The following is a 25,635-nucleotide window of genomic DNA, read 5'->3' as shown; positions in this document are numbered from 1 at the left end:
GCGTAAGCCATACACAAGGAACCACCATCTTTTCCGGAATGACAATAACTACTTGGGGATGGAATCGCAACCCATTAGGCGGCACTAAAACATCCAACGGAGGCAATGGTAACGGAGGACAGGGCTCTCCTACTACAACACGACCGAATCTCCCAGGAGCACCCACTCTCACGACGCTCGAGCCGCCTTATAGTGGTAGTGAGTGCAGCTCGTATCTACACACGACCAGGTGTAATGGGTCTGGTGGTAAGTCGGCTTGCGTAACTCAAGATCTCTGCGTACCAACCAGGCCCTGCTACTCTACATACTCTGCGACGGGCACCCCTTCGTGTTCAGGCGAGTACTCCATCTGCCTGAGCACCACTGTCATAGCCAGATGTGCCCAGGCAGATTTTCTTGCTGCCCCAGCTGACGCAACGGCGCCCCCCTCCCTTATCGACGATAAATTCATCGCAGTAGCCCCATCGGTTCCGACACCTGAACCCAGTTTAAGGCTTGAAGAGGACACTTATCGCCAGAAGGAACCGGCTGATGATGAACCCGGCGAGCAGGAGGTTTCCGTTCCGAAAACCCCACAAAACCAGACCAGCGTCGCAATAAGGGACATGAGCCTTATCGCTGCTCGACAGAACGGGTGTGGCGGCAGCATCAATGGCGGATGCGACTACATCCGCTTCTGCGCGTCGGGAATGTGCGCCAAGTCGGAGAAAGTTCCCTGCCTCCAAGCACATATCAAGGCTCACATGGGCATTACTTCCGGCATCGAACTCGAAGCTTGGGTCAAGGAAGACGGTGTCGAAAAGTGTCGAGCCACACGAAACTGCCCTCTCCTATGGGATAAGGACTGCAGCGGCGTTAGCACGTTCGAATGCGGCGACGGCAACTTGATGGGTTTCAGGTACAACTACGTCGAGTATTACAGTAAGAAGTACAACCAGAAGTACCCCATGTATCTCGAACTTTCTGTAGATGCGAAGCTGGTTTTTTGCAGTAAGTCCCACCACTCCTTCACGATAGCCCCCACTTTCTTGGTGTCAAAGACTCCTACTTCTTTTTACCTCATACGATCAGTCACTGACATGTTCTCACCAATTATAGCGCAAAAGCTTCTATTTAGGGAGATTCCGTATGTGTGTTGGGAGGATGAGTATTCGTGGAAGGATGGGCCTTGTAAGGGTTTTGGTCTCTAAACTAATGACCAAGTCATCAGGCTATTGTATGAAAAGTAGTATAATGAAATGGAAATTTACAAGAGTAGCTCAACGACCACCTTCCTGATATGTTTTTGCTAAAACGCGAGTAAGTCCTCATCTTTCTTACAGTAGTCTTATTATGTGTATTTACAGTGTCAACTGTGATTGTAGATAGATGTTGAAGCGGCGCTAGCCCTGCGGGACGATGGCGCACCACGCGCTTCGCATACGCATTGTACAAATAGAGAGAGCCATGGAGCAGGAGCAGACAAGAATCAATCTTATCACATGCGGAATGAAGCCTTGATGAATACTGCCCGCCATTGCAGTTTCTACTAACACTATCTTGACATAACCTAATTCCTATAGAGACTGAAGTGCTGTATGGTTCAGGTCGTAAATGCGTTGCTATTTGTTGTGCTGGATTGTGTTTGATGCGATTGATGTAAAATGTACAATGAGGATAGAGGATAACATATGGTATCAGATTGATTGGAGGTACAAGATATAGCAAGCACATCCACATCCAACGCCCGACTTGCAGCATAGTCTGTAGAGCTTTGACTCCAGTTGGTATTTTCGGGAATGTGGATAGGTTCCCTGCCCTCCCAGTGATTGGACGTTTGCTAGTACCTATTAAATTTAGCTGGCTGGAGCGAAATGAAACCGCCGCATTTGTCACACCGAGACGGGCTCCCTGGCATCAGGTCACACATCTCATTCATTTCCTGCATCAAGAAAAGCCCCATTTGAGACTGTCCTCGTGTGCGCCAGCATGGCGCAATGAATTTGGACGCCTAAAGCTTTGCAAAGGTATTTATGATGGCCGTACCGTAGATGTGTAGTTTTGGAAGAAGCGACTTTAAGCCTTGCAGATGGTCGACTATGGCCCACCAAGGATAGGCTGTGGAAGCTGAGATCCATGGCCACGGAGGAGTACACTGTAGATCACCATAACGTATGATATGCTGCCCCCTCGACACATGCACAACCATGACGTATAGTATCTGCGGGGCGTGGGACGATGGCTAAGTTTGACAGCATTGTGGCGCGTGGGAAGGGTGGCGCATTCCCCACAAGCACCTACTACTGCTTGTTACTTACTACTACAGTACTACTATGGCCCCCAGCAACTTCGCCAAGATATATCACCTCGTCTTTCTGACCCATGCATTCCCCTTCGTACTCCACCTTAGCATCTGCGTGAGCGAGGTTGCTCTGATACTTATCGTACTGTGGGAATTGCGAGAGGGTGGCTAGCCGCCCGATGTGAGGACGGCTGAGGGCGATCGGTTAGGCAACCAGTGTCCCGCGCTGGGGGCTGAGACGCGCCAAAACAAAGGTTGATACTGACTACTCCCCACATCCCACAGTATCACACACTGCATACATTACCTTAGACCAGCAGGCTTACCCGTCTCTGTCTGGGACGAGGCTCTCCAACGTATCACCTCGACTGGTTGTCGTGCGCACATGACCGCGCATCCCTCTAGTCGGACATCTTGGGCAGGAGCTGGCCCTTTCATTGCGCGCAAACAGTCGAGTCCCCTATCGCAACCAACGGTACCGAGTTGAATCTGCAAGGGGTCATGGCATCACCGAATTTCAATCCATATCAACAGCCGTGGCAGTCGCGGCAGTATCAACAAACGCCGCCTTCACCGGCGCAGCCTGTATACCATTACTCACAAAACCACCACCCCGAGTACACTCAATATGCGATAGCTGCAGCATCATACGTTCAACCTCACTACGGCAGCACAGAGCCAGCTCCAGTAATCGCAGAATTACCGGCACCATTACCACCGGCCCCACCAACAACCACATCCGAAGAGCAATTGAAGCAGGATGAACTCCTTGCGCGTAGCATGTCGCAACTAGAGGTCACAAACTCTACACCGTTGATGAACCCGTTTCCTGGAAGCCCCCAACACCTCACGCCATCACTGCACCAACACCGGTCTGTTCAAATGCTGCGGCCACATTCCCGGAGCGTTTCCTATTCCAATAACCAATCCCCATGCGGTGTAGCACCTCGAAACTCGGTTTCAATACCCATTACACACCACCGATCTGCACAATCATTACGGCCCCACTCAAAAAGCGTAGGGACACATGCTGCACCATGGAGTCCAGCATCTCTGAATCACGCTCAGAAGATAGACACGACTAGGTTCAGCACATTACCAGAAGTTGTGGTGGAGCCTTTTCCCACCGGATACTCAGGTCCCAAACTCGCAGAGCAAACTCTCCCGATACCAGTTTACCCAGACCAACGACCCGTGAGCCACCTACCCGTTGCTCTGGACCATGCTTCATTGCCATCCTATGTAGAAAAATATCGCCAAGCGCCTTATCCTCCACAATGGACTCCACCACCCATACTTCAAACACTGTACGCCGGCCGGGGAGGCAAACATGCCTCAGGTTCTTGCTGGCTCGATACGCCGGCATCGTCGACATGGAGCGAAGAACGGCCTTCAGAAAGGGGACAGGATTCTGTACCTCCAACCTTTTCTTTCAAATTCAAATCTATTGGCGGCAGCTTTCGTACCCCAAAGCTGTCCTGGACTATGACGTGCAATGAGCAACTCGAGAATCTTGGGAAGAAGGCTAGCAAACAACAGGCCACTACGTGGACATATGAGCTCAAGATAGATCCCAAAACCAATATGCGAAAGTCTGAAGTTCTAACACCAAGTGGACCCAACTCCAGAGACATCATGACAACATACGTACATGCGCTGAATTACGACTCCTTGAGATTTATCGGGACCGACCGACGCGCCTACATGTGGGTCACGAGCAGCAGAGTGTCCTCAATCGATGGCGCAAGGTACGATACCCTCAGACATGCGCTGTTCGTCGCTTCAGGATACAATCCGGATCCGCTGTATGGCCATATCGTTGCAGACCACTGCTTTTGGGACGGTGGAGTCAATAATACTGCAGGAAACCTGCCTGATGAAGTAATCTATATACGATCTCCGGAAGTAGATCAGGCACTCGTTGTAGCCACGCTTCAGGTCCTGAAGGACTGGGAGAAACATACGCTGAAGGACGAGAAAAAGAAAAAGCCGGAAGCTTTTGCTGCAGCGGAAAAGGAGGCCAGAAAACATACACTCGGAGCAGCGAGTCATTGGGAAGCTTAGCGTGGCGTGCGAAGCAATTCTGCGCTTTCAAGGGCATATTGCCATGGCGCTCCAGGAGGCATACTTTCGGGTGGTGTTCCTGTCTTGGTATTATAACGCGAATTCAACTTGATGACCACACTCCTTCTTTTCTAGCCGAATATGGAATGATGAAGGAACCGGATCCGGATCCGGATTTCTTGTACACAACCAAATTTGCTGCCTTACTACAATCTATCCTCACCGCTCATTCGTGCTCGAGCTCACGGCAAATATCAACTGACCAGATATCACAAGCGCGAAAGCACACAGCATGCCACCAATGTTGAGGAACAGCAGGCAGAATTCGCTGCGAAGAATGTGGCGGACCCAACATAGGGGTGTATGACTTGGCAGGTCACGGCCAAGCCCAACTCCACCCTGAGAGCTGAACTCTCAGCGTTACGATACTTTCACCAAAGAGCAATGGGATATGTTTTCGTATTGGCCGTGGCTGCAACAAGGACAGTGTTCAACAATCTGGGTTTGAATCTTTAGATTCTCAGAAGAACGATTAGATCACATGGGAGATTCTGAAGCGAACGCGTTGGACTTGGTGTTCGTTCTGTCACCGCTGGATAATAGGAATGCGACTTGCAAGCTCCAGAGGTTACACTTCGGATCTCATTAACAATAAGGCTGGCTGTCGTCCGTGGATGGCGCTGCCAATGTAGCGGTCAGACATACGGCATCTTTTTCATCTATTATGCAAAGCGCAATGACGATAACATTCCATGTGTCGGATTGTAACCGGTACAGTACACTGTAAGGGCGGTTTGAGGCCATTTTCATTGGAGTTGTAGCACGTTCAGTTTGCTCTTCTCTTGCTTGGACCAAGATGTGGACATAGTAGTCTCTGTTCTCAACATGGCTAAGCATGTTTCGATACAGCCTGTTGACCGGTGTCTCCGGTGAAACCAGAGAAGATGCGTTCACAATGGGGGCGTGTACTAGTCCTAATCTCCGGTAGTACAGTATGTGGCTTCTTGGCGACGAGACAGGTTATCAGTTTAACGATTCCCAAACCCTAGTACCCGATGCCTAGGTGTCTGATTCATCAAGATTTGGAGCTAAACCAATATCCGTCTAGATGAGGTTAACTTGTTGTGTTCAGACCTTTGGAAAGCACCCACTATCGCTCTCTTCAGGCTTCTTCAGCTCTTAGCATTACAACGCCACTTGCTGAAAATATCTCAGTCTTTCTAGTGAAAAACCAAGATGAATTCGTCAGCTGAGGCGCCGCCAAGATCCCGCTGGAAATAAATTGCCTACGTTCTCTCTTTCATGACAATAACGGCAGTACTTGTTTACGATCCATTGCAGCACCCGCTCACTCCCAGCGGAAAGCTATACCCAACTATATCCACTCATCTCGTAACTTCTACTATCTATTCATTATGAGAAGATCAACTGGGCTTCTTGCGCTTATAACGCTTGCAGCAGCAACTCCAATCCCTCAGCACATGGATCTGAGTGCTATAGTCGAGCCTGATGAGGTGGCTCCTCCAGTAACTATTCCTATGGGAGAAGGAGCCCTCAATGATACCATAACTCCTCATGCAAAATTGTTGAAGCGCGATTGGGATTGCTCCGGTCAGGTGCTCGGATCAGGCCCAGTGCCTTCAACGGATACTCCAGAGGCATTCCTGGCTTTCTCTAAATTTTCAGATGTCGCCAATGGTGCGAAAATTCCAGAAGGATATGTGAACGTGTTCCAGAACATGAAAGCGTCGTCGTAGACATCTGTAAGCCTCACAAAACGCAGGTTTTCGAAAATCCTAACAAAAATTTGACTAGTCCTACATGGGATACTTTTCCCTATCCAGTTATGACACTGAAGCTTGCGCTGCCAAATGCTCGACCACCAAAGGATGTCTTTCCTTCAACATCTTATTCGAGCGTGATCCGGAGAAGGTTCCTGCTATAGCCTGCCCCAATCCTGCATCAACTACTGTTATCAAATGTGTCTTGTGGGGCACTGTCCTTTCCCCGGAAACTGCTACCAACGATGGTCAGTGGCGTAACGACTTTCGTGTTGTAATCGCTGGCTCTAACGGCTATGTTCGTAACCCATCCGCCGCTGAGTCGGTTCCCGGGTACACTGGTACCTTCGTTGGCAACAAGGCCGTCAACGCACCTTCGGATTGTAATGGTCGCGACACATATATTACCTACAAGGAATTAAGCGATGGTGCTCCGTTTGATCCATCCCGCTGCGCTACCGCTTGCGAGGCCGAATCTCGGTTCAATATCGACCATCTGAATTCCAGGAGCATCTGCCGGTTCTTCAACACGTACATCCTCATGAAGAATGGAGTGCCGCAAGCTCAGATATGTTCAATGTACAACACTACGTGGCCAAACACACCAGATGTCATCTCCAACGAGGGACAATGGCGTGGCAGCGATCACTACACGATAGCCTATTCAGAGATCTACTCGAATGATGCCGATCCCGGTCAGCCCATCTGCGATTCTGATATTTCATACTTGAGACAACCAGAGAATGCTGCCTTCTGTTCATCCTACATCAAATATGTTGCACCCACCAGTATAGTGTCCGCGGGTTCAACTATCAGCACTGTCACTGTCACCACTGTCGATTCCACCGTTACCTCGACTCCCAATCCAGTTACAACCTCTACCATTATCACTTCCTACGATCCAACTACAGTGGTAGATACTGTTACCACGACTGTTACCCAGCCAGCTCCTGCACGTTTGCGACGGTTCGCCAACAACGCCACAACCACAGCCTACTCTATCAACACCGATATTTGGCCCTATGTAGATCTACCAGCCTCTGTTGTGTCTTCTCTTATCGCTGCTAGTCCTGATCTGGCGAAACGCGCGGCATTGCCTACCCCTGCATCTTTTGCGAACTGGCCGGGATCACTGCTATCGGCCGCCTGTTCGCAGGTTGCAACTGACACAATAACAGAGACCCAAATCACAGCCACTTCAACTGTTTTTACCACGACTCAGACTGTGATCAGCACTACTATTGATGTCGCACCGACTCCTACTACTACCATCGCCACAACGCTCCGGATCGCTACGACTATCCGATCGACTACGACTTCCACTACTACTGTTCAAGCCGCTGCCCCAGCCAGAAGTTGCGTACCTATCTATGGATGCTTTACAGTCAAAGACACAATCTCTGGAGGCTATATGGGCGTGGATCCCCGCAACTTTGCAACATTGTCCACTACCAACAAAGCTATTTTCAAGCAATACGCCGTGGGAATGAACAATTGTTTCCTCAGAACTTCCACCAACCTTGTATACTCCGATGTATCATATCGAGTCTCATCCTCCGTGTCTTCAACTGGATTTCTCAATAGTAGTTACTTTAGACCCGGGATATCGGGTGATTCTTCAGTTGAATTCACAACCTGTAGGACAACACCGAATGCTGGTTTGCAATGCATTCACGCTGCCCACGAGTCAAGTGTGCTCTTATCCTCTTCTACGGGACAGCTGATTTTCTATCATAACCCTCCAGCGTCACAGACACCTGTGAACCTGGTTAGAGAGACGGTCGCTTGTCCTGCGGGCTTCTGATGGGATTCAATAGTGGCAAGGGAGCAAATGATTTAATGTAGTATTAGATATCTTCGCACCTCGTGCTTGATGCAGTCATGTTGATACAAACTGAGGGAGGATGAGTGAGCTGTGTTTCAAGAATGCGTCTAAACCGTGCTTCATTCCCACATCACTCTGCAAAAGCACTAGAACTTGTGACTTTAAGACTTTCGCAACCTATAGACCCGCACCGGTGAGTAAGGGAGTCCGTTTGGGCTGGTAATGCAATGGCGCCAAGCTGAAATTATATGGCATAAGACAGTCGTTGTAGAAGTTGCGGAGACAGACACAAATGTGAACCCTAAGACCTATCAATGGCATCAATACTCACATCAACTGGAGCACAACAGGGATAGGTCCGGATCCGTGGCTGATTTAAACCACTCATCAAAAGACTTCAAGCCCGCCTGATTCAACTAACATGACAAGGTTCGTATAACTTGACCGAAGTTGCTACACTTTCATAGAAAACCCAACGCTTTATAGCATTCGAAGAGAGAAATAGTCTATGTTGGAACTGAAGGAAGATGCAATCAATATTTTTAGCTTTCGAGGCCAAGCCAAGTTCCAAGGTGGTAGTTTCTATAGAAACCACATAAACATTGACAGAATGAGGGGCGTAAGTGCAAGAAGAAGGCCAAGAGAAGAGAGAATCAGTCACTTCTGATAATCAGTTGACTTGTTTCTAGAGGGGGTATATAGACATCCCATTGCTAAGTTGTACAGGATATCTGTAGTAGTATATACACGTATAGATAGATTTCCAGAACATGTAGTAGTTGGATTCAGAAACGCGTTTCAAGGACGCTTCTTCGGCACCAAAACTTGAATGAAGCTAAGCCGAAGGGGCCACCATATATCGCTATCTAGCGTCTAGTTAGCTACGCTGAATTCGTGTGTGAAGGAATCTCATACTACAAGCGAATTTCGTTGATATCCTCCTGAGGTTCATCTACAAATGGCTCCACAGAAGCTCTTCTATTTTTCTTTGTTAGAGTGATGTAATGTTCAAGGTACCTGAACTTAGCAGGCAGCAGATCTTCCATAGGCATTTATGTTAGCAGAAATCTGAGAATAAGAGGGGGTGAAGGAGATAATCGTACCGATATCTAAAGACAAAGTTAGTATCAGGTGATAGAATAGAGAGAGAGGGAGGGAGAGAGAGAGGTTTATTGAGCTGCACTAATGGGTATAGAAGATAACGTACACTTGTTCCGGTCTATATTATCATAAGTTAGTTTCAGTCAGGTAAAGTAAGTATACGGTTAACCTACAAGTCCACAAGGACCGCAACTATCAGGTGTACAAAGGACGCATGATTGCCGAGCCAACAATGGATTGGTGGGGTGATCCTCGGTTGAAATAACAGTGCGATCAAATTCCCGTTTGGCCAACTCCGATCGTGGAATGTCACGTGTTATAATCTTTGAAACCCCAGTGAGCCCGTTGGAGACTAAGACGCCTTCTGGGAATGCCAGAGCAGTGCTGATGAAAGCAAAGACGAGAGTCTTGGTAAACATCATATTGGGTTTGATGAACTGGAGATTTTGTAGAGTTGGGATGGAGTGATGAAGTAAATGTGATGGGTGATTTTCTAGAGATTTCATTCACCTGTTCAACTTTATATGTCTGGAACCCATCTGTCGAAATTCACACTCTGCGTAGCTGGTGTTACAATTTTCCTTGTTCCAAAATTAGATCATACTCAATGCGAAAGCGCTCTTACGATTCCTTCACTCTTGTCAAACTAGCTCGCAATCATTATGAAGCCATGTTGAAGTTATTTCGTATTAAAAATTCTTGAATGGTCTCTGACTGGTTGCAAGCGCTAGTTTTCGGCTATTTATAACATAACCGGCCGTGTGGTTGAGAATTTTACAACTCTTTACGAGCAAAATCAGGCCTCAAGAGCTGATTATGAGCTAGGCTCACAACACAAACCCCATATTGTGTATGAACGTTAGGGTGGATAGAACTGATTTGATCATTCGGCACCGTAATTTTGAAATTTTTGGTAGCATAATCGTTCTCCGGAGCTGATTTTAGACGAAACGTACCACACAGACGCATTGCACCATATGAGCCAAGAACTCCTTGAGATGTTTGACACAAAAAGATTTTGACGACAGCATCTAATCTACTTTCCAACAGTCATTCAACTGGCGCAAAGTAGATATTGCACCGGTTCTTTCTGCGGCAGCCCATATGTCCAAGTCTGCGAGTCGTGGAGTAGCAGGTGATATCCATGAACCTAAATGCTACACAGGACCGTGCACCGTAAATTCCATGACTGAGTAACACTGCGCTAATCGGCTGAACAAGGGAATATGCATTACATAATCTAGTAACACGTACAATGGTATTTGTGATACCAGCATGGATACTCTCTTCTTCTTACCATCCTACTGGATCCTTTCAAAGCTTTGCACAATATGTTTGTACAGGAACAATGCCTCCGCTCCGATCAGGCAGCTTTCTCACCGCAACTTCTCTTGTTCGTGCTAAACTCTCCAACTCATCCAACCGATTAAGCGTTGCTTTCAAATGCTCTTCGAAACCAGGCTGCTTGACGACGTCTCGAAAGGCGTTTTGCATGGGGACTGAATCTGCGCGCACCATGCCGTGCGCATCGATGTGAACGACGTTGATGTGGTCAAAAGGGTGTACAAAGTCTGCTCGTGTAATGATTTGTCGTGCTTCGTGTAGGGGTATCTCGGGGAGCGTGAATTCCTCTCCGTCAGAGTCTTGTTCGCGGAGAACTAGAGCGCGCGCCAAGACGATGGCTGCGGCACAGTATTTTTGTTGTTCCTCGACATCGTCGTCCATGGAGTCGCCCAGAATCCAGCAATTGTTGAGGAACCATGACTTTTCTCTCCGGTTGATTTGGCGACAAGTTTCCAGCATGTTTTGTGATTTTGCAACCTGATTCAAAAAGATGAGACGACCACCAACCTGGGCAAAAACTTCATCAAGAACGCTTTTTGGCGTATCCTCGTTGTGATATCGTGCTCTGTATTGCCTGAGTGCTTTGGTGACGGTGTCCCTGTGCACATCTCTGATACTCATAACTCCCATGTTGGTCGCGTGCGGTGTCAGCCGTTCAAGCGTCCAAAACTCATCCGACGTAAAGACCGTTGTGACAAGCTCATTACCCGCCCAAATCTCGGCTCGTTGCTGGAGAATCTCCAACAGATGCTTGCCTGGCTCATCGTCCTTGAACAAGTGGATGTTGTTGATAATCATGATCAGAGGCTTTCCACGCCGTTTCCGCATGGACCAGGCTACCTTCTCCAACTGGTTGAGTGCTCTCTCAATATCCAACAAGGGCGAACTGTCTCTTGGGCCTCTAATGCTGAACAAGCCACCAATATAATCTTCATGAAACTCGTAGTCGATGGCTTTACCAAGGCGTAGGCGAAATACTTCCAAATCATTATGAGCTTCTAGCATAGCAATGCCATCGCCATTAACCTTTCTCATAGCTTCCAAAAGCAATGCTCTCTTTCCGGTACCTCTTTCGCCAATGACGAGGTAGTATTTCCCTCTTGCTTTCCCATTTACGATGTTGTCAATGTCCGGCTGTTCGGCTCTTGGGACCCAGTATTCTCGCTCCACAATCTCTTGTGTTTTTTCTGGTTCAGTGCCGTATGCAACGCGACCGAGAGCAACTCGCTCTTGCGAGCTGTACCCTGGATCAAAGGCATTCTCAATTTTTTTCGCTACTGTTCTCTTGTAGAACAGGCTGTATGCGTAGCCGCCTAAGCCTAGACCAAATAACGATATCAGAGCAACGGTGCTTCCCTCAAGGACACTTCGAGCAAACTTGCTTCGTTCTTCATCACGATTGTCGCCCTTTGGTGATTTGACTCCTTGCGCGCTGTTGGCTGGTTGTTGCAAGAGGAAGGGATAGGATCGCAAGCGAGAGGGGTGTCTGCTGAGGGGTAAGACCAGCCATCCTGAACGTAACTGTCAGCTCGCCAACTATAGCACCGGTACAGAGACATGTTTACCGCGTGTAGCACGTTGTAAAGAGCGCCTCATTCGTCCGGTATGCAGCAAATAAGGATCGCGTGTATGTGTTACCAGTTGTCACGCGTTTGGCATGTGAGAGTACGACCATCGTGGAGACGTGTCTTGGCCTAGGCGCACGATGTGCCGCATGATGTGCCGCATAGCCGAACATGAAAACGACACACAATGGGGTTGGAGCATCATGTTCTCATGCCTACCCGTAATGGGAAAATTCGCAGGCCGGGACAAGGATACATGCGATAAACGACAGAGGTGATGGTATCTGGTGGCGCGCGTCATGCGGGAGCGAGAACCAAGGGTTCGCGCTAGATGACCAACCCGTTACATCCACTCGAGTTGATGAGCTCACCATACTAATGTAGTTATGTACATGGCTTTTACTATCTAACTTGTATATCTATTTTCATCACTCGAACCATAAACACTCTAGCTATACACCCCCCACTCTACAGTCCATACCCCCTCAGCCATCTCAATTCTCTCGCCTGATGCTCTAGCGCTCTCCTCATTTCAGCACTATACTCCCTCTCTCTCACCTTTTCCCCTGCATCATTGCCCTGCTGCTCAAGCGCATCTTCAAACACATCCCTTTCAAATGGTGGATCGCGCCCAAAGCCCACCATACCTAGCTTACCATCCCCAGTCCACAATATCAAGTTGTCGAGACCAAGTGCTTCGGTTGACGAGGGAGAGTGAGGGCAAAGCAGAGATGGATTCACAGTGGGCAGAATCTTTTGCACAATATCGCCCCAGCCGGCTTGTGTATCTGACTGTGCGCTGACAAGCTGAGATTGTGATGCAGGTTCGGGAGATGAGCGTTGGAAGTCGTTAATGTTGAACTGGCGAACGGGCGTTGAGCCGTCACGCTCGACCCACTTCATATTGCCATCGCCATCCGAAAAGACAAGCCGAGTACCATGCGGTGCAACAGAAAGCAGCTTTGAGCTACTGGCTGTCTGCCTATTCTGATAGTACGCATTCCTGTTACTTGTTGTGCGGCTATCGCTCGAGTTAATGGATAACGATGGCTCGGTGGACAGGCCGTAGAGCTCAAGTGAGCCTTTTCCTTTATATTCCCCTGCTGCGATCAAAGTATGGCCGGAGAGAGCCTTGACTTCGCGCAGCAACGCGGGCGATGGGTGCGGCCGGCCAAGTCGGAGGTCTTGTGGCACAAAGGGATATGGTATGGCTGTTATGCACGAAAGTCGGGCGCCAGAGTGCACAGTACCGCGGAGCCGGGGGAAGTATCTGCGGTCAAAATTGAGCATACTCGTAAAGCGGCCCCCGACCCAGATATCTCCATTGCCGTCCCATTCGCGCGCTGTAGGTAGGTGCAGAATGGAAAGCGCGCCTGGTTGTGAAAGTGAGACATGGCTGCCAAAGTCCCCCGTTTCGAGGCGGGAAAAAGAAGTATCGGTCGCGCCGCCGATGAGCTCACACCGTACCGAAGATGCGGCCTGGGGAGGCTTTCGGGTGTCATGAAGATGCAGCGTCCAATTTGTTCCGACCGTCAGCGGTGTCTGGTGATGAGCTTCAGACAGAGCCGTTATGGGAAACGGATACGGGGTCCTCGACACTATCTTGAGAACATTGAGGTCAACTTCGTTCAACATGTTTTGAACAGCGAAGAAGCCCTTGTGCAGCTTGCTATCGATGCTTACGCACTCGACAGCGCCTGTTTCCGTCATGATGGCTTGACTTTGTGTAACCCTCGTATCATAATCCAAGTCGGAGCTCTTACCAGGCAGCAGACCGATGTCGCTCTTCGCAACGATTTTACCAAAGCGTTCACTACTTGCCGAAGCGTCCCAGATGCTTATACTGCCATCGTCAAGGGGTGCAACGAGGTGTTCTGCCAGCCCATCATGGTCGAACAAAATGCCCGCACCCGTAGCATCTCTCCTGGTATCTCCACCATCTTTGCCCTCACTCCCTGCATCTTGGAACCAACCGATTTGCTGTTCGGCATGTCTCTGTATAAAGTCCTGGTACCAATTGACTTTCTCCTCGGGATAGCTTGGATCCCAGTTGGTGATCAAGGCCTGCCGTATTTTCTCTTTGTTCCTCTCGTGCTGTGTCTCGGCGCCAGGGGCATCGGCACTGTGACCGGACGTGTCAAATGTAGTCGAAAGCGTGTCGGCGGCGCGGATCAGCTCAACAAGTCGCGGGTCAATGTCCGTCGACAACCCGAGCCGGCGACGACGGCGCTCAGCAGCAGAATGCGTGAAACATAGGGACCTCCAGAGATTGCTATCGCGGCAGATGTTGAGGAAACGGCGGGACACGTGCTGGAGGTTGGCGAGTTCATAGGGTTCGAGGTCTAGGAAGTTGGTCGGTCAGAGTGGGGGTCGGGGTGGATGGGGGCGCATGCTATCTCCGAGCACCTACACGAAATGATATGGAGCGCAAGTTCATCTGGCAAGTATTCCATGATGACTGAAATATGCTTGATTATGCGAAAATGTGTAAGACGACATGAGGAGGTAGTAGAGCGAGCACCAGGCATGTAAATACCGGATGCGACACGGTTATCTGGCAATATCGTTGAGCGCCCTTCCGAGGGCTGACGACAGGGCCGAGTGACATGACTCGCTCACCCCCATATATACTAAATATGTATTAGTACTACACACCGCCATCATTTGGTCACATGCGCCAAGACTTGTCACGTGATAAATTCTCCGGACTTGCTTGCGCAATCAATTCAGGTCATGGTATGTAGTGTTCATGACAACTATCATAAGCAAGTCCTCTCTCCCTTGGATACTACCCAATGACTCAGATATCCAGCCATTATATTGGCGACGTCCTCATTCACACGTACCATTTCGACCTATAATGTATGTACAAAAGAAAATGTAAGATCGGCATCATGCAGCGTACCATGTACATGCGCGTTCTCCCTCGAAAGAACCCACAATTTGGTTCATCTCTACGGACGCCCCTACTTCTCCGCATCCTCGGGTGAGGTTGTGATAGTCGGCATCTCAGCTGCTAGTTGCGGTCTGTATGCCACATACTGCTGTTCTCCCTTCTCATCAACGGCTGGCCTTATGCTTGTATCTGCTAACTCGCTCGCTTCTGGATGATTGAAAGCCGCTTGGTTCTGCCCTGGTGAGTATTGGGGTGGAAAACTATCCCAAGTGTTTCGATCTGGATGGAGGTTTCCGCCACCGATGCCAACTGCGTCTGGTCCGTAGGGCGTGCTGTGTCCTGCATGGAATCCATTTCCTGATGCCAGTTCTGCGTGGCCCTGAACAGTGGAGACTGGTCGCCCAACGCCTATAGGATTTCCATCTATTTCAGCAGCAGACGCGGAGTTGCGGTACATCTCCCTCTTCGTCAGTTTGGCGCCAGCAGCACCTGCAATGTTTGGGTTGTCTTCGCCCGCCCCATCGGCTTTACTGTAGGAGTCACTCTTTTGTTGGCGCCTCTTCCGGAAAAGTAAGAAGATGATGCCAATCAATCCAAGTCCCAAAGGAATGCCTACTGCGCAGCCAATTATCAATCCCAAATTTGAGTTTGATCCGCGCCCGTTACCGCGACCGTTTGCTGAGTTGCTAGTTCCTGAAGTAGGCAGCAGGAAGCTTGTGACAGGAACACTGACAAATCCGGTAGACCCTGACGAAAGACTAAAGAATATCGAAGTGAATGGTGTAGCAGTTGAGCGCGAGTCTACCGACGCAGGTAAATCAGGTGAGGTAGGAGACGATAGGGTATTTGAAATTGGCGACGAGGATGCGGGCGAAGTTGAAGAAGATGGGGGTACAGATTTTGGCGATGTTGACGCCTGGTCTCCAGAGCCACCCCCACTTGCTTGGCCTGTTATGCTTGCAAGATTCGGTACGGTTGACGCTGTCGTGGAGCCAACGGTGGCATATGCTGCTGGATTCTGCAGGGCAAAGAAGGGTCGCGGTGATGGAGACTCTTGGCAGCAATTGACGTGCACAGCGTCAGCGTTACAGCACCATTGGTCGTTGTGGTCGGGACATTGTGTTATTGACTCGCCACCAGCAGCTTTGAGATCTAATGCTTGTTAGACCTATCGAGATGGAGTTATCAGACGCTTAACCGTAGGTGCACAAGTTGGAGGGACAGGCTTCCGACTTCCAACTCTTGTCGGTACAGCTATATCTGCCGTACAAGTTATTAGCAGGATAGTGACAAAGGCCATTGTCAAGGCACTGCCATTTTTCTGGGCAGCAGGCTGAGCCTTCTGCTGAGGAGCAGGGTTGCTCAGTGTCGGGAGCCTTGTCGCCATTGGGATAGTCCGTTGCCAATTAGTAAGGGTACATGAGAAACGGTCGAAAGTATCTTACAGCACTGTTGAGCAGTCGCACAGATTACCAGAGCAGTGACAATGGCAATACGCCGCAGCGCCATTGCGGATAGCATAATTGGCCAAGTCAATGTCAAGAGAGAAGAATGGAAGGAAGAGTGGAGTGATAGATAGATGTAGTGATAGAGCAAAATAAGGTCTAGTAAGGCAGGAAAGCTGGCGTGTGAAGCTAAAGAGAGTGAGGTGAAAGTGAATGGGCGCCCAAGATGGCGCAGAGGTACAGCGTGTTAGAGGAAGAGAGACATGGCTGAGCACAACTGCACAACCATGGCGCACCCCCCGCGCTGTTTGCAGGGCAGGCTGATACAACGCGTGAGGCCCTAACCGAGCTATTTTTGCCCATTGAGCCAATCGACTGCGCATCCATCCCATGGCCGTGTAGTCGGTTGGTTAGTTGCCGGAAGACTGACGGTCACGGTGAGGTCATCGGAGTATACCCGTTCACGTTCCTTGCACAGGCACTATTCTAAGTCAGGTCCACATTCGCTTTCGCTCCCAAGGATGCCCCAACCTGGGGCGTAGCAAGCTGTTGATCTTCTGTGCTTGACGGCATTCTCGTTTCTCGAAACTAATGTGCCGGTCTTTCATTGCGCCCGGAGGATCAGCCACGTCCATGTAACCTCAATGTCGTCTGCCATGGACTGCCACGCCGCAACACGAGCGATCTTCGAGACAGTTGCGGTTAAGCAAACTGTGTGGCTTGGACCAAGAAACAGGCTTTGGCAATATCCCGCTGCGAACGGCACACGTTGTGCAAAGCCCCATGCAGTTATCCGACTCTTTATATAATGACCTATGCTTGTTGCACCCAATTGATTGTCATGTCGCCCTAGACTCCGCGGACCTCTTTTGCCCTAGCAACCAGCGAGGGCATGGCCATGAGAGCAACGGCTGCTGGTCTTGCGACGGCGAATGTGGGGAATCAATCGTATCAGAGAAGAATACGAGAGTGTATGACGCTCATGGCTGGCTACTCATCATCGCGCGGGCTGGGAGCGAGGGTCGAGGAAGTGCAAGCGAGAGAAAGGTTGCAACTCTCCACTTGTGGTCCCGCCCCTCTTTGCCTCCCGCCGCTAATCACCATCACTTTCCCTGTGTCACGTCACCAATGGCTTCTGTGCACTCGACTTGCTGCCCCAGAAACTCTGCAATTCTGCTCCACCCGTGGACCCATCAAACACTTCGTCTCACGCATTCTGAATGCACTGCGCAAACACACGACCTTGTGGACTGGTAGTAATCAGCCTGGCATTCGTTCACCCACTAACCTTGTCGGAAAGTTTCCCTCGGCGACACCGCAGTACATGTGTGTGTACAGAGTACTGTGCATGCTCTAACCCAAATTGTTAGACGTGTTTGGCCTCTAATTACGGCAACACATAATCCACAGATGCGTGATACCTACCAAACATAGCCAGGCCCTGCATACGCTTCTACCTCGGCACAAATTAGCAGCTCACTAACTCCATCAACACAAGCCTAGTACCAGTAGAGCCCTCGGGCTGCTACTTTCTGCGTCTGCCGAGTCTCTTGCCGCTCGTGTTGATCCAAATCGTCGACCCGATGCCCAATCTACTGCGCTAGGCAAGTCTTACCCGACATACAACCATCCGGTCCACATAAAACCAAAAAAAAAGACTTTCGGTTTATAAGCCATGGCTTCCATCTAGTATGGATAGCGTTTCCGCATGCCATGCTTTGTTGAGAATGGTGACGGCGCGTTGCTTTTCGTGCTAGGATCTTGAGCGCATGTGCACACCGGCTTCGATCTTTCAGTAAGATCGAACATATCACCGACATATACCCAGGTTGCGCAGATCTTAGACTGAACAAGGGTACTTCAACATTTGTTATACACATCACAATAACATTTTTCGTATGCGGGACAACTTAATTAAAATCAGCATCTGCGCATCGCAATACTGATCATCGAGTACTTACTAAACCGGCTCTTGGCCAAACAAAATATGCCAGAGATACTCGAAAACCCACCCACTGGTCTCACCCTTTAGCGGTGTTTCCATCAGCCACGTATAATACTTTTTGTATTCATCCAACGGCCGCTTCCGCACTTGCTTGCTCGACACGGCAAACTGTGCGCAGCAAGGAGTGGCCAGTATGTGCGGTACATCTGTATTGTTGAACAAGTCTCGCCACGCATCTGGCATTGCTGCTTCGATTGTTCGGTGTTCCTCCGGCCGATCTCGAAACGGCATCACCTCGTGGGGGCATCCTGGATCAGGAATGCAACGCAAATTCGCGTAGCCATTACCTTGGATGAAGTTTATATTAAGGGTTTGTAGAGAGACTACATTCGAGGGTTCGCTGTTATCGGTATGCCAGGTGACTGGGTAGCCATCTTTGTGCGGATGAATGAAGGCGATGGTTCAAGGGAGCTTATCGTAATTCTGCACAATGTATGCGAGGTAAGCATTCGCTTCCATACCTTTGTTGCGAAGCGCACGTAGAGTACTGTTTGTGAGCGGGTCCAGATTCGATATCTTGTGCGGAGTCTCCGTGTCGATGTCGTAGATGGCCGATTGCCAGTCTGGAAGGTCTGTATGTACCCAGCGTGTGTCGTCTGTGGGAAGCTTTGCCATTACTACGACGCGATCGGGTAGAGATGGGATAGTTGTCGCGACCGTATGACTTTGCGTCGGGGTGCTTAAATAATGAGTGGGCGTTTCTTTTGTGGCACCGTGGGAAATTTCGTGATCAAATATCTTATACTCTTCTTCTTCTTCTTCTTCTTCTTTTGCCTCATATCGCCATGGCTTCTCAGCAGCGCTGGCCTCGACAGCTTTTTCTTGAACATCATCAAAGTGCGCGTCGACGAGGAATCATATGTAGATCATGAACACTGCTACCACCACAAATTCGATTCTCCTGCGCGAATGCATCATTTTGTGATGACTAGTGATCTGGAGTGCTCCAGAAGTAACTCAAGTGGTCATGTGATAGCTTGCTTCTGAAATATGTTAGGAAAATATCGTAGAAGCTCGGTATTTGGTTCACACGCACTTGCGTAGGTGATGTATACAGAGGAAAAGGAGATGATGGTTACAAGAGGACGAAGAACAACGATCGCACGGCCTAGGGCATTTCCCATGAAGATATGGAAGGCACCTCTAGTGACAAACAAAGGAGAGCTTTTGTTGTAGTCTGCAATATCGTGATATGGCATTGCGGCACAGCTCAGCTAATATCTAGATTCGCACAGGGGCTAATCGACATTGACTCAGGGTCGGCGCTAGTAAGCGGCGTTGAGCAGCGCTTAACAATGTTCGCTGGTTGGTGGACTGGTATAACCTGACTGCAACACCACACCGAATTCGAATGAACATGCTCTGTTACTTAGCTAAGCGCTATCGGCTAGAAGTGCCTTGCCGTTTTGATATTTCTCTATACCACCAGTCACTGGTCCTTCAGAATTCTCTGCGTCGTCAACTTCAACATCACTATTGCAATGGGCATTTTCCTACTCACTCTGGAAGTTTTGCATTTCGTTACCTTTGTTAATAGCCAGTGCCAGCTACAGCCCATTGTTGCACCTATTCAGAATGTATCTTTACCGAATGGAGCCTATGCGAGGGGAATCTCCATGACCGTCGGTTCCAATAATCAGAACATATCTTTTTTCGCCAGCGGGTAAGTCTTACAATCCACGTCCTGAGGAGTATCGAATATCCTGCATAGCTAACCAATACGGCTTATAGAGATTACAATGAGACGTATATTTACGGAACGGATGGATTCTGTGCAGATTCCTACTCATCGGGAGCATGTGTAACATTTCGTGGCGGAGCATACGATGCATGGAAATCGTCTACAGACAAGTCGGTCAGCAGTCGAAAGGATAGTGATGGCTTCAAAGCGGACTGAATCGAAGACACTCTCAGCTTCGGCATTAACACATCGATTTCTTCGTTTGGATTCGGCATTCCGAAACAACACCTCAGTCAGGCCTTCACCAGTCAATCGCAGCTCAGCTTGGGCAAGAACTCATCATTTTTACAAGCGCTCGTTTCCGCAGGCAACATAGGTACGAAAGTATACTCCATATTCTGGGAACTCGTCGGTGGTCCCGCCGAAAAGCAAAGTCGAGGGTCATTGGTTCTCGGCGGTGTGGACAGATCGTTAATTTCAAATCCAAATGACAACTTCACAGCATCACGGTTCCGAGGCGGCCGTTGTGGGACAGGTATGGTAGTAACCGTCAGCGATATCCTTCTGAACAGGCCAAACGGCACTGACATGAGTGTCTTCATGGGATCATAATCAGCGGCGATACAAGCATGCATAAGTCCCAGATCCGCGGGACTAATGACGCTTCCACTAAGCTATTACGACAACTTCAAATTGATCACGGGTGGAACGCCTCCAGATAACAGGACCGAGGCAAGAAGCCTCGATATCAACTACTTCACAATGCTCTTTGAGCCGAGTAACGTGTAAGTGACATAACTATCCCCCTGTCCATAAGTTACATAACCTAATGATCATGAGTTAGTTATTACGGAGGCCTGACGATCCAGCTTCCGAACAGCATCTCATTGAAGATTCCTAATACCGAACTCGTTGTTCCCGACACATATATTGCCTCCAACAGCGCAGTACAGACAAATACATCGGTGCGAAACGTCGTCATCAACTCACTTCAGTCCTATAATGGTAACGATCTACCAGTTCTTGGCCGGCTGTTCATGAGCTCGGCATACACAATGGTCAATCAAGAAGCCGGGCGATTTTCCGTCTGGCAAGCGAACACAGGGTCAAGAACCCTTGATGTAGTCGCAGTTGACAAACAGAATAACATGATTAGCGAGTTTTGCACGAACTCGACGGGTAGATCAATCGATGCTGCACCTTCGCCAACTTCTTCCCTCAATATCCTAGTGCCAACAAATGAAGCGTCAAAGCTGTCGGGTGGCTTAATTGGTGGGATAATCGTTGGTGTATTGGGAGGTCTGGTCCTACTTGGTGCCATTGGCTTCATTCTGTATCGGAGACGAAGGCTAGGTAACGCGGCAACAAAAGCAGCACAGAAACCAGAGTCGCAGATGATAACAGATGTAAAGTCGTCTACACTTGTTGTCGTTTGAGCAGTACCTCAGGAACTTCCTGCAAATCAGTACTATTTAAGAGAGCTGGACGGTCGGGCCATCTCTAATAGCAGAGAATCTTAGTACGAAGGATCTTTTGTTTCAGCCTGCAAACTTACTTTGTACGTATTTTGGTTATAGTTAAGCTATGCCGCAATACCGCAGAAGGGTGAGGCGAAGTCCGTTTTCGATCATTTGACATCACCAAAAGTAGAGAGGCCGAGTCAGGGTTGCTTGCCTCGGTTGCCTATCTGGGGTGATTACCCACGTATTATTGACTTACACGCCTTAAGTTTGTATGGGCGATTACTGCACAAGGACGATTCCTGGATGAATAATTCTCGGGCACTATTAACAAACATGCTTGATTATGTGCGTCCCTATTGATTCCAATTTCCAGAGATTCTTGATTTACAATCAAACTTACATATCAGTGTCACTACTCGTAGAAATGATAACTATAGAGAGAACTTCTGGGACAGTTTTACGTCAACCGAGCATGACGTACCTCATAGTTGAGTTGGCCACTCTATCAAACCCCCATTGGCCTTCCTCTTGTCGTGAAGCGGTAATGCAAAAATGTGTGAAAGCTGGCAAATAGTTTATCATTACAGGTGCTTTTACTTTGAATAGGGCTAGAGAAGTACGATCGAAACACATATATCAACCTACTCTCTTTTCTCAGCTGAGTCGTAGGATATTCTAGGTAGATAATTTTCACAGCCATTTTTTGTTTAGTCTACCTAAAAGCTCGGTAGGTATACCTTTCACGTCCTCTGCACTATAAGTAAATCAAGGTGCATTGACAACTGACAGATCTCGGCGATGGTAAATCTGCCCATAAACATCGCAGACGTCTGTGAACATCCGTAGTAGCTGCTCAACTCTTTGTTGCTGACCCGAGACCAGCACCTCTGATAAAGCCTCCAGCGCAGCTGAGACTTGTTTCCGTTCCCAACGAGCCAAATTCAGTAGTTGAGCCTTGGCACCTAATCTAACATTCATCTTAGGAAAGTCTGCAGCATTAAGTGTTCCATCCGCTTTGTCGCGCGCCATGGATCCAACATCGTTGTCAATCCGACACATTGCCCCCAAATGATTGCTGAGATTCTCAGCGAGATACTCTTGCTCTGCAGTGTCGAAGACATCGCTATCACCACTGTGGCTGCAGAGAAGAAGATTGAAGGCGTGTTGACAAGAAGTCGATGAAGAAGCAGCGCCATGGACCCATTCGTGTAGATTGGCCATGGATTTATGCGTTCGAGTTGTATCTGCGCTGTTTTCGCTGGAGAAAAATTGATCTTGTATAAGCTGATCTACGTGAGAGTCTAGGTAGGTGTGAAGTTTCGTTTGGAGCCGATTCTTGTCATACTTGGCTGCGTTAATAACTGTAGGAAGCCGCATGACATAGCTGACGAAATGGGCCAAGGTGTTGTCAACGCTGTCAGTTGGCGATGAAGAATTTGTTGATGTAGATTCAGGTATTTGTATGCAACTAAACGCCTTGGAGATGGTTTGCTTCAAGTTGTCTAGTCCGCCGGGTCCTACAGTGGCAATAGTTTCCATGTACTCATCGATTTTGTAGGTGAGAAAGGACAGGATCATCATGTCAAACCTAATACCTTAGCGTTAGTAAATATTTCTTTATATTATGAGGACGCGGGCGTTGAAATCAAAGCATGACTTTTGAGTGATTTGAGTCCACAGCACGAGAGAGGTAGGGGAAAAAAAGTGATAACCTACAATATTTTTGAGGAGCAAAATATACTGTCCTTGTTACTGCAGATTATCCATACTGCCGGGATGTACTCCAAGTACTGCTGAGTTCTCTCTGGGACGTCTGTGCTGTATTCTGGGAATGCTTCTTTACACTTACGGAGCAAGCGACGAGACTGGAGTGACCCTTCGATGATAGACGCAACTAGCATCCAATTTGGTGTTTGGGCAATTCCTGGAAGGCCTGAGTAAAATTTCACCCATGAGACAATCTTACTCGCCGAGATAGTGGATAATGATGCAATCCTATCTCCAGTCATTGGCGCGGTAGCGCTTGAGTTCAGCGCCGCCAGAATGTAGGTTTCTGAAAGAATCTCAGATTTGTACGAGGTCTTTCCTACCCAAATGTAGCTCGCTTGGCTGTCTATGCCTGAACGAAGGAGAGCTTTGTGAGCCTTTTCGATGCTTTCGTTAATTCTTGTAAGCAGTGGCTCTACAGATGGAAGTTTAGCTGCGGTTGCGAGGATGATTACGGAATAGGCTGTCTCCTCTGCAGAGTCCCCCCACATTCCATCTGGCTTTTGTTTCGCCAAACAGCGTAGCAATGCTTGGAATATTGCAAGTGGGATAAGCTCAAAAATAAGTTCGTCATCAAGCAGTTGAAGTTTACCCTCATTCCACTGGTCCAGCAATCGAACCAAAGATTGTACCATCAGCATTGCATTGTAACCGAAAGTTGTGTTCTGTTTCCAGTCAATTCAGCCTCCAATGCGATAATAAATCATATTTGCATACCCATTTATCTGGAATCTGTTCATCCGAGTCGTGCCACCAATTACATATGAACCTTGCAGCTTTTCCAATAGAAGTAGCATACTGATCAAGGGATTGCATATGAAGCAAAGTGCTCAAAACATTGCAGTTAGCACTGAAACTTGGCGTCCGCTCGAATTGATAAGTTAGGAAGCGATCCTCTGTCTCAAAACGTTGTAGCAGGGCAGAAGGATCCACAGGATGACCAAGCATGCGTAAGGTCAACATAGTTTTGGCCGTGTCATCGGCATCGGCCCCAACTCTTGGCGCTATCCCTACAGTGTCAGCGTCTCTAGTAAAACGTATTACAAAGTCTCTAATGAAAGCTTACAGAACCCCAAGATTCCTCCCTCTTCTTCAAGGGCCTTGGACAATACTTGCGCGATCTGTTCTAAATTTTCCCTGCCCAGTTGTTCTGGTGTAAATGAAGCTTCTAGTAGAGTTGTCACAACCTAGACTCAGTGAGATTATATGTTAGCCAAGAAGGTTTATGTTCCGATAAAACACAGGAGATCTTACCCAGGTCATTTCAAAATAGGTTGTTGGAAACGCTCCCGGCACCCCGCCGCTTCCTCTGCCTGGCCCAATAGACACTACACGTCTTAAGTAGGCTTCTGTTTCATCATCCCAGGTATTTAGGCCCATCAAGTATGAAGCCGTGGACGAAGTCGATGCCATAAGTGCCCCAAGAGACTTGTGATGCTTCACCTTTTCGGATTTGATTCCATCAAATGCCTCCAAGGAATATAAGGGCGTTGTAAGTAGCTCCCCATAAACCATCTCCGGTCGGAAGCGTGCAAGCTTTGCCTTGTTGAGAGCCATTAGGCTGCTATGGCCGTCGAATTCGAACTTTCGGCCCTTCTCCTCTAACAGTCTCAGTAGCTTTGGAACCAAAATCTCGAATCCAACATGAACACACGATTGTACATCCCAGGAGCTGAGGAGACGCTGTAGCGCTTCACACCCGCGATCAAGGCGTTCTGACAACTCTAGGGCGGTAACGTCGCGTAGTTGAGCTGGTTCGTCATGATGGAGTTGTATGGCGAGTATTGAGGCTGCTGTGTTCAAGATCCCATCGCTATGGCTCCCATAAGACTCCCACCCGCCATCTGGAAGTTGGGTGTCCAATATGTAAGTGAAAGACTCCGGGAAAAGCCAAGTCGATTGTGTGTTATTGGCGTCCGGTTTTCGAATCATGGCCAGCCATGCTGTGTCATAAACAGCACAGCTCATGAGACTCGAATCATGGGTTCCATTGAACCGTGCTAGAACATTTTGGACCAGGTTCTTAGCTGTCGCATGAAGTGTCGTCGACCTGTCTTGAACGATAGTCATGATTATAGTTGGAGTGCAGACTAAGGAGTGTAAACAAAGTGATACCATCTGGAGAACATTGGCAATTTAGCTTTATAAAACTAATGATATTATTAGATTAGGATGCGATGTAATGCAGTTCCATTCAGCTCAATCCGATGCTTTTACAGAGTTCATAAGTCTTCCCTAGTCTATTACACCAACTTCGAGTTTTCTAGAATAGGTGTAATTTTAGCTAAATATATACAAATCCTTCCTAAGAAATCAAGTGTAACTAGTGCTAAGCCGTGCAGCCCACGCGCTATAGAGCTAGAAGCTAGTAAAGTAGCTAATTTGAACACGTCTTACTCATGAAAACAAAAATATAT

General features: G+C 48.5%; 9 protein-coding genes across 9 annotated transcripts; 4 read left to right on the top strand and 5 right to left on the bottom strand.

Annotated features, from left to right (window-relative positions):
- Positions 1 to 38: 38 nt before the first annotated feature.
- Positions 39 to 575, top strand: COCMIDRAFT_106290 (uncharacterized protein; the record flags this gene model as incomplete). Its single annotated transcript, XM_007693902.1, has 1 exon — positions 39 to 575. A coding segment is annotated over one exon (537 nt), but the record flags the coding sequence as incomplete, so codon positions are not given.
- A 2,207-nt stretch (positions 576 to 2,782) lies between these two features.
- COCMIDRAFT_8887 (uncharacterized protein) lies at positions 2,783 to 4,345 on the top strand (the record flags this gene model as incomplete). The annotated part of the gene is made up of 1 exon (XM_007693892.1): positions 2,783 to 4,345. The coding sequence occupies one exon, from the start codon at positions 2,783 to 2,785 to the stop codon at positions 4,343 to 4,345; it is 1,563 nt and encodes a 520-aa protein (XP_007692082.1).
- A 1,415-nt stretch (positions 4,346 to 5,760) lies between these two features.
- On the top strand, positions 5,761 to 7,930 carry COCMIDRAFT_8886 (uncharacterized protein; the record flags this gene model as incomplete). Its single annotated transcript, XM_007693891.1, has 2 exons — positions 5,761 to 6,066; positions 6,161 to 7,930. 2 exons carry the CDS (start codon positions 5,761 to 5,763, stop codon positions 7,928 to 7,930), a joined length of 2,076 nt encoding a protein of 691 aa, XP_007692081.1.
- A 2,436-nt stretch (positions 7,931 to 10,366) lies between these two features.
- On the bottom strand, positions 10,367 to 11,992 carry COCMIDRAFT_106299 (uncharacterized protein; the record flags this gene model as incomplete). The annotated part of the gene is made up of 2 exons (XM_007693901.1): positions 10,367 to 11,907; positions 11,962 to 11,992. The coding sequence occupies 2 exons, from the start codon at positions 11,990 to 11,992 to the stop codon at positions 10,367 to 10,369; spliced, it is 1,572 nt and encodes a 523-aa protein (XP_007692091.1).
- Positions 11,993 to 12,429: 437 nt separating this feature from the next.
- Positions 12,430 to 14,414, bottom strand: COCMIDRAFT_106304 (uncharacterized protein; the record flags this gene model as incomplete). The annotated part of the gene is made up of 2 exons (XM_007693900.1): positions 12,430 to 14,303; positions 14,372 to 14,414. The coding sequence occupies 2 exons, from the start codon at positions 14,412 to 14,414 to the stop codon at positions 12,430 to 12,432; spliced, it is 1,917 nt and encodes a 638-aa protein (XP_007692090.1).
- Positions 14,415 to 14,927: 513 nt separating this feature from the next.
- Positions 14,928 to 16,378, bottom strand: COCMIDRAFT_40425 (uncharacterized protein; the record flags this gene model as incomplete). Its single annotated transcript, XM_007693898.1, has 3 exons — positions 14,928 to 16,009; positions 16,056 to 16,233; positions 16,277 to 16,378. 3 exons carry the CDS (start codon positions 16,376 to 16,378, stop codon positions 14,928 to 14,930), a joined length of 1,362 nt encoding a protein of 453 aa, XP_007692088.1.
- Positions 16,379 to 18,162: 1,784 nt separating this feature from the next.
- COCMIDRAFT_40424 (uncharacterized protein) lies at positions 18,163 to 19,506 on the bottom strand (the record flags this gene model as incomplete). Its single annotated transcript, XM_007693897.1, has 4 exons — positions 18,163 to 18,211; positions 18,264 to 18,681; positions 18,769 to 19,128; positions 19,344 to 19,506. 4 exons carry the CDS (start codon positions 19,504 to 19,506, stop codon positions 18,163 to 18,165), a joined length of 990 nt encoding a protein of 329 aa, XP_007692087.1.
- A 417-nt stretch (positions 19,507 to 19,923) lies between these two features.
- Positions 19,924 to 21,424, top strand: COCMIDRAFT_40423 (uncharacterized protein; the record flags this gene model as incomplete). Its single annotated transcript, XM_007693896.1, has 5 exons — positions 19,924 to 19,970; positions 20,039 to 20,181; positions 20,212 to 20,523; positions 20,605 to 20,773; positions 20,833 to 21,424. The coding sequence occupies 5 exons, from the start codon at positions 19,924 to 19,926 to the stop codon at positions 21,422 to 21,424; spliced, it is 1,263 nt and encodes a 420-aa protein (XP_007692086.1).
- A 792-nt stretch (positions 21,425 to 22,216) lies between these two features.
- Positions 22,217 to 25,288, bottom strand: COCMIDRAFT_106270 (uncharacterized protein; the record flags this gene model as incomplete). The annotated part of the gene is made up of 5 exons (XM_007693899.1): positions 22,217 to 23,039; positions 23,168 to 23,883; positions 23,936 to 24,222; positions 24,285 to 24,405; positions 24,473 to 25,288. The coding sequence occupies 5 exons, from the start codon at positions 25,286 to 25,288 to the stop codon at positions 22,217 to 22,219; spliced, it is 2,763 nt and encodes a 920-aa protein (XP_007692089.1).
- Between the last annotated feature and the right edge of the window lie 347 nt (positions 25,289 to 25,635).

The sequence above is a fragment of the Bipolaris oryzae genome (genome assembly GCF_000523455.1).
Source record: "Bipolaris oryzae ATCC 44560 unplaced genomic scaffold scaffold_187, whole genome shotgun sequence".
Taxonomy (NCBI): domain Eukaryota; kingdom Fungi; phylum Ascomycota; class Dothideomycetes; order Pleosporales; family Pleosporaceae; genus Bipolaris; species Bipolaris oryzae.
Note: the sequence above shows the minus strand (reverse complement) of the source record. Positions and strands in the feature narration are given on the sequence as shown.